We start from the raw sequence: 12898 nt of genomic DNA, 5'->3' as shown, positions 1-12898 counted from the left end.
TTATACTTGACTCGTCAGGTGGCTGTGACACAGCTAACACTCCTTTGAGAAACTATGAGATATCTCTACTTACAGAACTTTTGATCTTCTCCCCTAAACCTGCTCTACCCACAGGTTTACAGTTTAATGGCAACTCTCTCTTGCAAGCTGTTCAATCCAAAAACATTAGAATTATCTTTGATTTTGTTCTTTCATGACCCATAGACTATCCTCCATTAATCAACTGGGCTCTAACCTGCAAAAAAAATTGAAAATACAATTACTTACTATTCCCAATGCTACCACTCTGATCCAAGCCACCATTGTTAAACAACAAATAATCACAGAGGACTTGGTATGTGCCAGACACCCTTCTAGGTGCTTAGGATACATCAGTGGACAGTAAAGAACTTAAATCCTAGTGGCAGGAAACAGAATGCCATAGCTATTACTTACTGGATCACTGCAACAGTCTCTTAACTGGTATCCCTGCTGCCACCCTACCTGCCTACATTCTACTCTTAACAGAACAGCCAGAGTGACTCTGTTAAAACATAAGTGAGACTACATCATTCCTCTGCTCAAACATGACACGATCTACCTCATCTATAGTTAAAGCCAAAGCCATAGAATGGCCTTATGTCTCTGCCTACCTTCCCACCCCAAATCAGGTCTCTGACCCTATTTCCAAGTACTCTGCCTCTTGCTCACTCCAGTCCAGCCACCCTGGCCTTCTTGTTGTCCCTCAAATGCATCAGATCTACCTCGGGGCCTTTAGACATGCTATTCCTTTTGCTGGGTATATTCTTCTTCCTGCTATCCACATGGCTTGCTCCCTGACTTCCTTCAAAAGCTTTCTCAACCACCACCTCCTCAGTGAAGCCTATGCTGACAACTCTACTAGGAAAACTGACAATCTCTTCTTAATATACTCAAACCTACCAGTATTCTAGCAATTTTATTTTTTCCTTGGACACATTCTTCTTGGACTCCTCCACTCTTGTGCTTCCAAATGGTCTGACAGGTGGACAGTCATTCTGCAAATTCTCTTTGTCATTATCCTCAGGACTCTCTTTGCCTCTCTCCAGTGTCAGACTATTTCCTACATACAATTCTATTGTGGTCTATTGAAGTACATCTCCATAGGCTTCCTTAGAGAAGGTACATGAGAAGTAATCTTTTCAGACTTCACAGGTTTGAAAATGTCTCCATTCCACCCTATTATTTGGATATAGAATTCTAAATTGCAAATCACTCTTTTCATAGAATTCTGAGGGCATGATTTTAATGACTTCAATCTTTCGGTATTATTGATAAGTCTGATGTCATTATGATGACTTATTATTTTTACATGTGAAATGTATGTTCTTTCTCAAAGTTTTCACAATGTTCTCTTTATCACCAATGTTCCAAAATTTCATGATGATATGCCTCTAGGTGTGGGTCTTTTTCATTGACTGTACTGGATACTAGATGAATCCAGTGGTGTGCTGATAAAGGTTTAATTTTTCTCGGGGGAAAAAAGCCATGATTTGTAGTGCTTCCTGATTTCTGTGGTGTAAATCTTCCTGCCAAGGTACCAATGTGACATTACTCAATGTGCAGTTGCCAAGAGAAGAGCTGTAGCACCTTGTTATATAGTATTTACACCATATAGATAAAATAGATGCAGAAAACACAAGAGCCTAAGTAACAGTAAAATCGGAAATAATTTGGAAATAAGTTTTAATAACGACTTTGTTTAACAATCAGCTTGCAAAAATTCCTGAAAGTTTAACAGTCAGATCTCATGAGCCAGGACAAGCCAGCTCCAGCACTGGATGGTCCTGCCAATCTAAAAATTTATGTTCTTCAGTCCTGGGAAACTATCCCATTATTTCTCCACTTTATGTTCTCCACTTCTCCTTCAGGAATTAGACAGATATTTGACCTCCTAGGCAGATACTCTGTTTTTTTTTTTTTTTAATGTTTCTTTTCTAGGTCCCTTCTCTTATCTATTTACTCTACTTTTTTGGAGAGTTCCTCCACTACATCTAACAAACTTTAAATTTCCAAAAGTTTCTCATTGTTCTAGGAATGTTCCCGGGATTTTTTGTTTTTTGTTTTTTGTTTTTTTAGAGATGGAGTCTCGCACTGTCACCCAGGCTGGAGTGCAGTGGCGCAAACTTGGCTCACTGCAAGCTGCGCCTCCTGGGTTCATGCCATTCTCCTGTCTCAGCCTCCCGAGTAGCTGGAACTACAGGCGCCCGCCATCACGCCTGGCTAATTTTTTTTTTTTTTTTTTTTTTTTTTTTTTTTGTAGAGATGGGGTTTCACCATGTTAGCCAGGATGGTCTCGATCTCCTGACCTCATGATCCACCTGCCTCGGCCTCCCAAAGTGCTGGGATAACAGGCATTAGCCACCGCGCACCCGGCTGGAATGTTCCTGTTTTTATACTTTCAATTGTTTCAGCGAATGTAACATTGTTTTGTTTTGTTTTTTCTTTATTTTTGAGATAGGGTCTTACTTTGTCACCTACTCTGGAATGCAGTAGCTTGATCTCGGTTCACTGCAACCTCCGTCTTCCAGGCTCAAGAAATCTTCCCGCCTCAGCCCCTCCAAGTAGCTGGGACGACAGGCACATGCCACCACACCCAGTTAATTTTTTTGTTTTTTGGGAGACCAGCCATGTTACCCAGGCTGGTCTTGAACTCCTGAGCTCAAGCGATCAGTCCACGCCAACCTCCCAAAGTGCTAGGATTAAAGGCATAAGCCACCATGCCAGGCCTGTTTCCTTACTCTTTACTCTTTATTCTGTTTGTTTTGTGTTGGTGTCTTTTAGGATAAAGGCTTTCCTTAAATGACTCATGATCCTTGGTGTCCATTTTTATTCTTGAACATTTATTTTGACCTATAAGGGTCCCAATTTCATTGATTTTTACCAAAAGATTACTGGGAAAAGATTACTATAAAATTTAGCATTTAGAACCATGTGTTCAAAATAATTTAAAAAAATTTTTCAATTTATATATACATTATATTTTCAACGTAGCAAAGTATGATTAGTGGTCAATAAAATATGTTAGCATACAATTCTGTTGGGGAGATAGACACATAAATTTGAGAATCAGAAGAAACAATGTAAAATTCCCAATTATGGGTGTAATTTGCTGTGAATTTTTCATATAAAATACTTGAATACCAAATTACTATAGTCATTAGCATCCTTTTGTTATATTTTAAAGTGTTGGAATAACTTTATTTTAAATATCAATGTTTAATATACACTGAAAATAGCATCCTCTGCAACTGCTTAAATTTAGTAGTAACAGGAAAAAAAAATTTTTAAATCAACTTAAAAATATGTGAGGGTACCCCCAATTTTTCAAAATCTTTTGGTGGTAAAGTAAAATTCTGAAGATCACTGAGCTGGAATATACAACCTTTCTCCTCAGTTTCTTCTGGAACTTTCTGTAATTTTGTTTAATTCCAGATGTATTCTGAAATAATTTTTGGAAAACAGAATTTCTTCTAATTCCTGGATAACTTCATTCATTCAGCAAATACCTACTGAGCTCCTCCCACAGGGCAGACACTGGCCTTGGTGTTGTGGATATGGCAGTAGACATAATAGACAAAATCCCTGCCCACATGGAGCTTATCATCTAGTGACTTCTTTGATGTTTTGACTGAGTGTACCCATCTTTTGTTCTTTTTGTTTTTTGTTTTTGAGACAGGGTCTTGCTCTGTCACCCAGGCTGGAGTGCAGTGGCATGCTCATGGCTCATTACAACCTTTGCCTCCCAGGCTTAAGTGATCCTCCCACCTCAGCCTCCCTAGTAGCTGGGACTACAGGCATGCGCCACCACACTCTGCTGTTTTTTTTTTTTTTTTTTTTTTTTTTTTTGCATTTTTTGTAAAGATAGGGTTTTGTCATGTTGCCTAGGCTGGTCTTGAAACTTGGGCTCAAGCGACCCACCTGCCTTGGCCTTCCAAAGTGTTGGGATTACAGGCATGAGCCACCACACTCAGACTGTTACTTGTTAATTATCTGCTTAATTTTGAAGCAAATTTTAAAAGCAAATTCATCCCAAAATGAAAAAAAGCAAAATCTGACCCATGTTCTGCATCTAAAAATTCTTCTATACTGAAGAGATACTAAGGCAGAAGATTTGTGTGAACCAAAGAAAAAGGAAAACACAAGACAGTTGTCTGAATTCAATAGCCATCTATCTGTAATTGAGTACTATCTTTTTTATATAAACATGATGCCACTGCATTAAGATATTTGTTTTCCCCAGTGGCAGTAATGCTTATTCTGATTCATCCACTCACTGTGGTCTGATCTATCTTTGGACCTAAAACAGGATTTTCCATTACTGTCTAAAGTAAGGGAAACAATTTAAGGATGTGAAATATGATGAGGCACTGTCTAACTGAAGTAGGATTTAGTTTAGGCCCTTGGCCCAAAGGAACAATTTGTTTCATGATAATGCACTATGGCAATTATGAGAAGCTCTGGTTCATAGGAGGGCCTTGCTGACTGGGGGGTATATATTTAGGGTGACCTAAGTGATTTGTAAAGGGCCTCCAGGTGTCAATATCTGTAAATCTCCTCTTCGTGTTGGTCAGTTTTCCTAGGGAAGAATCTCTAACGTCCTGCCTGGAGAGTACAAGCCTGGATGCCATATCTGGGAAGGGGGATAGGACTCTTAGCCTTCAGTATGTCAACTTTCACCTAATTCCTCTTTTTAGCATAACATGTCTCATCCCTACTTTTAGATATACCGCATGAACTTGAGACCAGAGCCCATCTGGTTCAATCTGTTCAGAGAATAAACTTCCAGCCTTTTGCAGAGGTAGAAGAAGAGATAGTCACTTGGCTATGTAGACCTAGAAAAAGGATCCAGAGGGTCTGACTGCTCCTTTTAAGAACTTTACCAATCCTCCTCATTTCAGCCTACCTCACAGATACCTTCAGAAGTACTTTCAGAGGCACCTGGGACCTCCAACTTCCTGACCCTTTCCCGAGTTCTCTGGTGTAAGGCAGCTTGTTTCTTGATGACTAAGCTCTGCAGCCTTGAGTTTCTGCTCTCTGAGGTATGCTAAGTCAGTTCTCATTCATTCACTGGCTTTTCAGCTTTTAAAATTTTGTTAATATGTCCTATCTCCCATCGTCTCCTCTCCTATTCTCTTTGTTCTTACAGGTTTCTACCTCTTATTCCTTTATCGTCATTTGAGTGGGACTTAGCGATGGAGCAAAGATAAATACACGTGTTCAACATATCATGTTTAACCAAAAGTTTCTAAAATGATTTTCTTATTCATTCAATAAACATAAGTGCTTGACAGTGTACCACTGAGGATATAGCAATAAATGAAGATACAGCCTCTATCTTTCTGCAGCTCACATGCAGTCTAGAAAGAATCACAGACAATGCACAAATAATTCCACAGGTGCTGAGACAGAAAGAAGTTCAGGAAGAAACAAGGGGTTATAATAGGCAGACTAACCAAAGCTATGTGGACAGACAGAATAAGAGAAGGTTTCCTAGAGACAACAGCTATTGGCCTAACGCTAATTTTTCTAAAGAAAAATTAAGACTGTTGAGTCTGGTGGAACGGCTTACCGGCGCTGGATCTGCCTTGCAAAATTGTTGCTAGAAGCTGAGCAGGGAAACTGGACTTCACTGTGCAGGGTAGCATTACGAAAAAGGTCACAGAAGTTCTCAAAGAGCTCCAAAAGCTCATCTGACGTATTCTCAAACACAGCAATCACCTCTGTCGTCACCATGTTGTACACCACAAAGAAAGATGCCTGCAGAAGAAAAGAGAGAGAGGTATGGGACAGCTGAGTATAATGCCATGCGTAGGAAACTTATCACTTATCGCTTGGCTGAAAATTCAAGGCATGAATTTTCCAAAAAAAACAAACAACAACAACAACAAGCAAACACCTCAGCTTTACCACTAAGGTGGAAACATGGCTCCAAGTGGTTCTGGGAAAATAGGAAGCAACAGTGGGATTTATCAATTGAGAGCCTCAATGTTGCCAGATTTCCCACTGTATTTGTGCTGCTAGAATTACTGAGATGGCCAGCATGTAAGTATAAAAAGGTTTTAAATTTTCATTTCAAACTGTGCAAATTCAATATTTTTCCTTCCAAGTGTTTATTCCCTACTTGCTCCCCAACCCACCCTGAAATAAAAAGCACTTCTTAAAATGCCAGATTTAATTTTCTTTCCTGCTGAAAAAGTGATTTGCAGCCTGGGGCTGCCTGTTGGCAAATTATTTTCTCTTGTATGTGTACAGTTGAAAGTTCAATTTGGGATATTTATTTTTCCCTCTTAATATTTCTAACATGCAGAGAGACACCTTAAGTACATCGTGTTCTAAACTGCCCTGGCACGTTGTATACAAGCAGGGTACTGCTGAACAAATGAAAAATCAGATAGGCGTTTTCCACTTTTTTCTTCATAAATGTTCTTTCAGCCAAGAGTATTTGTAAAATACTTTTGAGATTTGTAGCAATTAAGATCAGAGGGGGAACCTGAAAAGCATTCAAATGCCATAGGTGGCAGAGTTACTGCTTTTCTTAAATGGGCCCCTTGGTGGCTAGCCCTCTTCCTTTAAACCTCCAGTGATTTGCTCTGCCTAACAAGGAAGCTCCAAGAACCCCTAATTTTTGTTACAGTGAATGTAGCAGTGTGAATCAACTACTTCTGACAGGACTCTAGAAGTTCTCAGACCACTAGGATTAGTACTCCAGCCTCCTATGATTGAGTTTAAATCTCCATTACCAATTTCTGGAGCCATTCGGCCCACCTGTTTTACTAGTAATTAGTCCTTCTCAGAGCTTATATTACATGGCTTTTGCAGTCACCTGCAAATTAAATTTGGCTGTAAATTAAAGAGGCTAGAGGGTAACCTGAGAATAATACTCATGATATTACCGAGGCCTTGTGTTTGGATGTACTTTTTACTTATTAATCTTATTGGAACCTATCAAATTAAACTGGGGGAGGAGTGCAAAGGACAACTAGGGCAGAAAGATTGGGTTTAGAGTTACAAACTGTATAAGCAAAGCATAGAGCCCTAGTTATGTCGTTAGCTACAACTTATTGTAGCTACCAGAAAAAACTAGGCCACCTTTTAGCAAAGAAGAAAAGGGTAATCTCAAAGGCAGCAGTCACGGACAACTTATTCCCTCCAAAATAAAAAGGTAATTATAGCTCAAACCTAAACAAAAGATTGATTCATGTCCTTTCTATGGCCCTGGACAACACTTTGATCCTATCAGGGCTTCACCAGAATCTCTCATAATTACATGGATATAGAATTACTCAAACATTTACTAGCCTTCCCTCCAAGGCAGACTGGGAAATAAAGAACAGGAGAGTGGAGAAGTCAAGGACTTGATTGCAATATCCCATGATACATAAGACAAACCAGATGCTCACCCGTGATTGCTCAATGGGTGACTTCATCATTGATAGGGAAGAAAAAAAATCCACAACAAATGATCTCTAACCATATTACTCCCCTACTTCTTGTTAGAACACATAAACTACAATTCAGAAGGAAAATGTTAGAAGATAATTTACCACAGGTAGCTGGTGAGGTTTTAGGACACGATACCCTGTACAGAATCTGTTAATGGTAGAATCAGCTACAGGTCAATAAGAGATACCAAACTCAGTTGACTTCGTGGTTTACTGATTTGCTGGTTGTTCTGAATTTCCAAACTAGTGTCTAAGGAGACAATCTGCAAACAGGAGAATGGGGGGACAAAGGCGTAGAAAGGTAGTTCTCTAACTTGGTCAACACTGAAGTGGAGAGGTTTTCAAAGACAAATGCCCAAATTACCCTTAATTTCAACATAGTGTTTCAACCCCCAAATCTTAGCAGTTCTGTGCTCTTTATATCACCTTATTCCCTTTTGGGAAATGCTTCTTCCCCCTACTGAAAGAAAGGCATTCTTCCCCCAAACTGAAAAACCTTTAAGACTTGCTGTCCTGATGACTCTCCTCACGGATCGTAAATTTCCGCTTCCTTTTGACCTCTTCACTGCTGTACAACCTATGTCCGAGTGAGAGGTGACAGCACGCTGGCAGTCCTCACAGCCCTCGCTCTGGTGGCACTTGAGGAGCCCTTCAGCCCACCGCTGCACTGTAGGAGCCCCTTTCTGGGCTGGCCAAGGCGGGAGCCGGCTCCCTCTGCTTGCAGGGAGGTGTGGAGGGAAAGGTGCGAGCGGGAACTGGGGCTGCGCGCCGCGCTTGCGGGCCGGCTGGAGTTCCAGGTGGGCGTGGGCTTGGCGGGCCTCTCACTCAGAGCAGCTGGCCAGCCCTGCCGGCCCCGAGCAATTAGGGGCTTAGCACCCAGGCCAGCGGCTGCGGAGGGTGTACTGGGTCCCCTAGCAGTGCCAGCCCACCGGCGCTGCACTCGATTTCTCACCGGGCCTCAGCTGCCTTCCCACGGGGCAGGGCTGGGGACCTGCAGCCCGCCATGCCTGAGCCTCCCACCCCCTCCATGGGCTCCTATGCGGCCGGAGCCTCCCCAAGGAGCGCCACCCCCTGCTCCAGGGCGCCCAATCCCATCGACCACCCAAGGGCTGAGGAGTGCGAGCACACAGCACGGGACTGGCAGGCAGCTCCACCTGCAGCCCCAGTGCAGGATCCACTGGGTGAAGCCAGCTGGGCTCCTGAGTCTGGTGGAGATGTGGAGAACCTTTATGTCTAGCTCAGGGATTGTAAATACACCAATCAGCACCGTGTCTAGCTCGAGGTTTGTGGATGCACCAATCGACACTCTGTGTCTGGCTGCTTTGGTGGGGCCTTGGAGAACCTTTGTGTCTATACTCTGTATCTAACTGATCTGATGAGAACCTGGAGGACTTTTATGTCTAGCTCAGGGATGGTAAACGCACCAATCAGCGCCCTGTCAAAACAGACCACTTGGCTCTACCAATCAGCAGGACGTGGGTGGAGCCAGATAAGAGAATAAAAGCAGGCTGCCCGAGCCAGCAGTGGCAACCCGCTTGGGTCCCCTTCCACACTGTGGAAGCTTTGTTCTTTTGCTCTTTGCAACAAATCTTGCTACTGCTCACTCTTTGGGTCCATATGAGCTGTAACACTCCCCGTGAAGGTCTGCAGCTTCACTCCTGAAGCCAGCGAGACCACGAGCCCACCGGGAGGAACAAACAACTCCAGACGTGCCGCCTTAAGAGCTATAACACTCAATGCGAGGGTCTGAAGCTTCACTCCTGAGCCAGTGAGACCATGAACTCACCAGAAGGAAGAAACTCCGAACACATCCGAACATCAGAAGGAACAAACTCCGGACACGCTGCCTTTAGAACTGTAACACTTACCGCGAGGGTCCACGGCTTCATTCTTGAAGTCAGTGAGACCAAGAACCCACCAATTCCAGACACATTTTGGCGACCATGAAGGGACATTTGCCTATTGCCAAGCGGTGAGACAATCGCCAAGCGGTGAGTACCATCAGACCCCTTTCACTTGCTATTCTGTCCTGTCTTTCCTTAGAATTCGGGGGCTAAATACTGGGCGGATATCAGCCACTTAAAAGCGACTAGCGCGGCCGCCAGACTAAAGACATGGGTGTCAGGCTTTTGGGGAAAGGGCTCTCTAACAACCTGACTCTTTGGAGGTGGGACCATTGGTTTGCCTAGAACCAGCTTCTGCTTTTCCTGTACTTCTGGGCTGAGGCGAGGGTCAACAGAGAGGAAAGCCATGCAGCTCCAGGGTCCTGACAACATGTTGGTTGACCCTGCGGCCAAGAGCGGAACTCTCAAAAGCATGTCGCCCAAGTGAGACTTGCCCATCTATCCTATCTATCCTGACCCTTGCCTCCTGGGTCCTAATGCCTGCCAGACAAACTTCCTCTCGCCTCTCTTCTCTGAGTTTAGACCCGCTTCTAAAAATTGCTACCTGTCTCTGGTGCTTTTCTAGTTTCTCCTATAAGAATGATTTCTAGTGTAAACTCCAGAACGCTGTTACCTTTAGGCACCCGGGCTCACCAATCAGAAAGACATAATTTTTGCCCAAAGCCCCGTCGTAGTGGGGACTACCTGGAATTTTAGGATCCCTCCTCAGACTAATAGGCCTAACAAAAGCTATTCCTGAAGCTAGGATATGGGGAGCCTCAGAAATTGTATTCTTCCTATTCATATAAGTGAGGACAAAAGGTGTCACTCTTCCAACCCTGGAGATCCCTTCCCTCCCTCAGGGTATGGCCCTCCACTTCATTTTGGGGGCATAACATCTTTATAGGACAGGGGTAAAGTCCCAATACTAACAGGAGAATGCTTGACTCTAACAGATTTTTGAGAATGCATCGGTAAGGGCCACTAAATCCGATTTTTCTTGGTCGGTCCTCCTTGTGGTCTAGGAGGACAGGCAAGGGTGCAGGTTTTCGAGAATGCGTCGGTAAGGACCACTAAATCTGACCTTCCTCGGTCCTCCATGTGGTCTGGGAGGAAATCTAGTGTTTCTGCTGCTGCGTCGGTGAGCGCAACTATTCTGATCAGCAGGGTCCAGGGACCTTTGTGGGTTCTTGGGCAGGGGGAGAAACAAAACAAACCAAAACTGCGGGCGGTTTTGTCTTTCAGATGGGAAACACTCAGGCATCAACAGGCTCACCCTTGAAATGCATCCTAAGCCATTGGGACCAATTTGACCCACAAACCCTGAAAAAGAGGCGGCTCATTTTTTTCTGCACTATGGCTTGGCCCCGATATTCTCTCTCTGATGGGGAAAAATGGCCACCTGAGGGAAGTACAAATTACAATACCATCCTGCAGCTTGATCTTTTCTGTAAGAGGGAAGGTAAATGGAGTGAAATACCTTGTGTCCAAGCTTTCTTTTCATTGAGGGAGAATACACAACTATGCAAAGCTTGCAATTTACATCCCACAGGAGGACCTCTCAGCTTACCCCCATATCCTAGCCTCCCTATAGCTCTACTTCCTATTAATGATAATCCTCCTCTAATCTCCCCTGCCCAGAAGGAAATAAGCAAAGAAATCTCCAAAGGTCCACAAAAACCCCTGGGCTATCGGTTATGTCCCCTTCAAGCTGTAGGGGGAGGGGAATTTGGCCCAACCCGGGTACATGTCCCCTTCTCCCTCTCTGATTTAAAACAGATCAAGGCGGACCTGGGGAAGTTTTCAGATGATCCTGATAGGTACATAGATGTCCTACAGGGTCTAGGGCAAACCTTTGACCTCACTTGGAGAGATGTCATGCTACTGTTAGATCAAACCCTGGCCTTTAATGAAAAGAATGTGGCTTTAGCTGCAGCCTGAGAGTTTGGAGATACCTGGTATCTTAGTCAAGTAAATGATAGAATGACAGCTGAAGAAAGGGACAAATTCCCTACTGGTCAGCAAGCCATCCCTAGTATGGATCCCCACTGGGACCTTGACTCAGATCATGGGGACTGGAGTCGTAAACATCTGTTGACCTGTGTTCTAGAAGGACTAAGGAGAATTAGAAAAAACCCCATGAATTATTCAATGATGTCCACCATAACTCAAGGAAAGGAAGAAAATCCTTCTGCCTTCCTCAAGTGGCTACGAGAGGCGTTAAGAAAATATACTCCCCTGTCACCCGAATCACTCGAGGGTCAATTGATTCTAAAAGATAAGTTTATTACCCAATCAGCCACAGATATCAGGAGAAAGTTCCAAAAGCAAGCCCTGGGCCTGAACAAAATCTAGAGACATTATTAAACCTGGCAACCTCGGTGTTCTATAATAGGGACCAAGAGGAACAGGCCCAAAAGGAAAAACGAGATCAGAGAAAGGCTGCAGCCTTAGTCATGGCCCTCAGACAAACAAATCTTGGTGGTTCAGAGAGGACAGAAAATGGAGCAGGCCAATCACCTGGTAGGGCTTGTTATCACTGTGGTTTACTAGGACACTTTAAAAAAGATTGTCCAATGAGAAACAAGCTGCCCCCTTGTCCATGTCCACTATGCCGAAGCAATCACTGGAAGGTGAATTGCCCCAGAGGACGAAGGTTCCCTGGGTCAGAAGCTCCCAACCAGATGATCCAACAACAGGACTGAGGGTGCCCAGGGCAAGCGCCAGCTCATGTCATCACCCTCACTGAGCCCCGGGTATGTTTAACTATTGAGGGCCAGGAAATTGACTTCCTCCTGGACACTGGCGTGGCCTTCTAAGTGTTAATCTCCTGTCCTGGATGACTGTCTTCAAGGTCTGTTACCATCCGAGGAATCCTGGGACAGCCTGTAACCAGGTATTTCTCCCACCTCCCCAGTTGTAATTGGGAGACTTTGCTCTTTTCACATGCCTTTCTTGTTATGCCTGAAAGTCCCACACCCTTATTAAGGAGAGATATATTAGCCAAGGCTGGAGCTATTATCCACATGAATATGGGGAACAAGTTACCAATTTGTTGTCCCCTACTTGAGGAGGGAATCAACACTGAAGTCTGGGCATTGGAAGGACAATTTGGAAGGGCAAAAAATGCCCGCCCAGTCCAAATCAGGTTAAAAGATCCCACCACTTTTCCTTATCAAAACAATATCCCTTAAGGCCTGAAGCTCATAAAGGATTACAGAATATTGTTAAACATTTGAAAGCTCAAGACTTAGAAAGGAAATGCAGCAGTCCCTGCAACACCCCAATTCTAGGAGTACAAAAACTGAATGGTCAGTGGAGACTAGTGCAAGACCTTAGACTCATTAATGAGGCAGTAATTCCACTATATCCAGTTGTACCCAACCCCTATACCCTGCTCTCTCAAATACCAGAGGAAGCAGAATGGTTCACAGTTCTGGACCTCAAGGATACCTTCTTCTGTATTCTCCTGCACTCTGATTCCCAATTCCTCTTTGCTTTTGAGGATCCCACAGACCACACATCCCAACTTACATGGACAGTCTTGCCGCA

The 12898-nt window shown here is 43.7% G+C and overlaps 1 protein-coding gene across 15 annotated transcripts in view; it reads right to left on the bottom strand.

The window, feature by feature from the left end:
• DET1 (DET1 partner of COP1 E3 ubiquitin ligase) overlaps positions 1–12898 on the bottom strand; it is a 57775-nt gene that overhangs the window by 21592 nt on the left and 23285 nt on the right. For all 15 annotated transcript variants that reach the window (XR_010121009.1, XM_055277305.2, XM_063640125.1 and 12 more), the window contains one exon: positions 5591–5778. Coding sequence is in view for 14 of the 15 variants with exons in the window: in XM_055277305.2 (XP_055133280.1) it covers positions 5591–5778 (188 nt within the window). In the remaining variant the exon portion in view is untranslated. The remainder of the gene's footprint in view (positions 1–5590; positions 5779–12898) is intronic.

Source organism: Symphalangus syndactylus, chromosome 5, assembly GCF_028878055.3.
Source record: "Symphalangus syndactylus isolate Jambi chromosome 5, NHGRI_mSymSyn1-v2.1_pri, whole genome shotgun sequence".
NCBI lineage: Eukaryota > Metazoa > Chordata > Mammalia > Primates > Hylobatidae > Symphalangus > Symphalangus syndactylus.
Note: the sequence above shows the minus strand (reverse complement) of the source record. Positions and strands in the feature narration are given on the sequence as shown.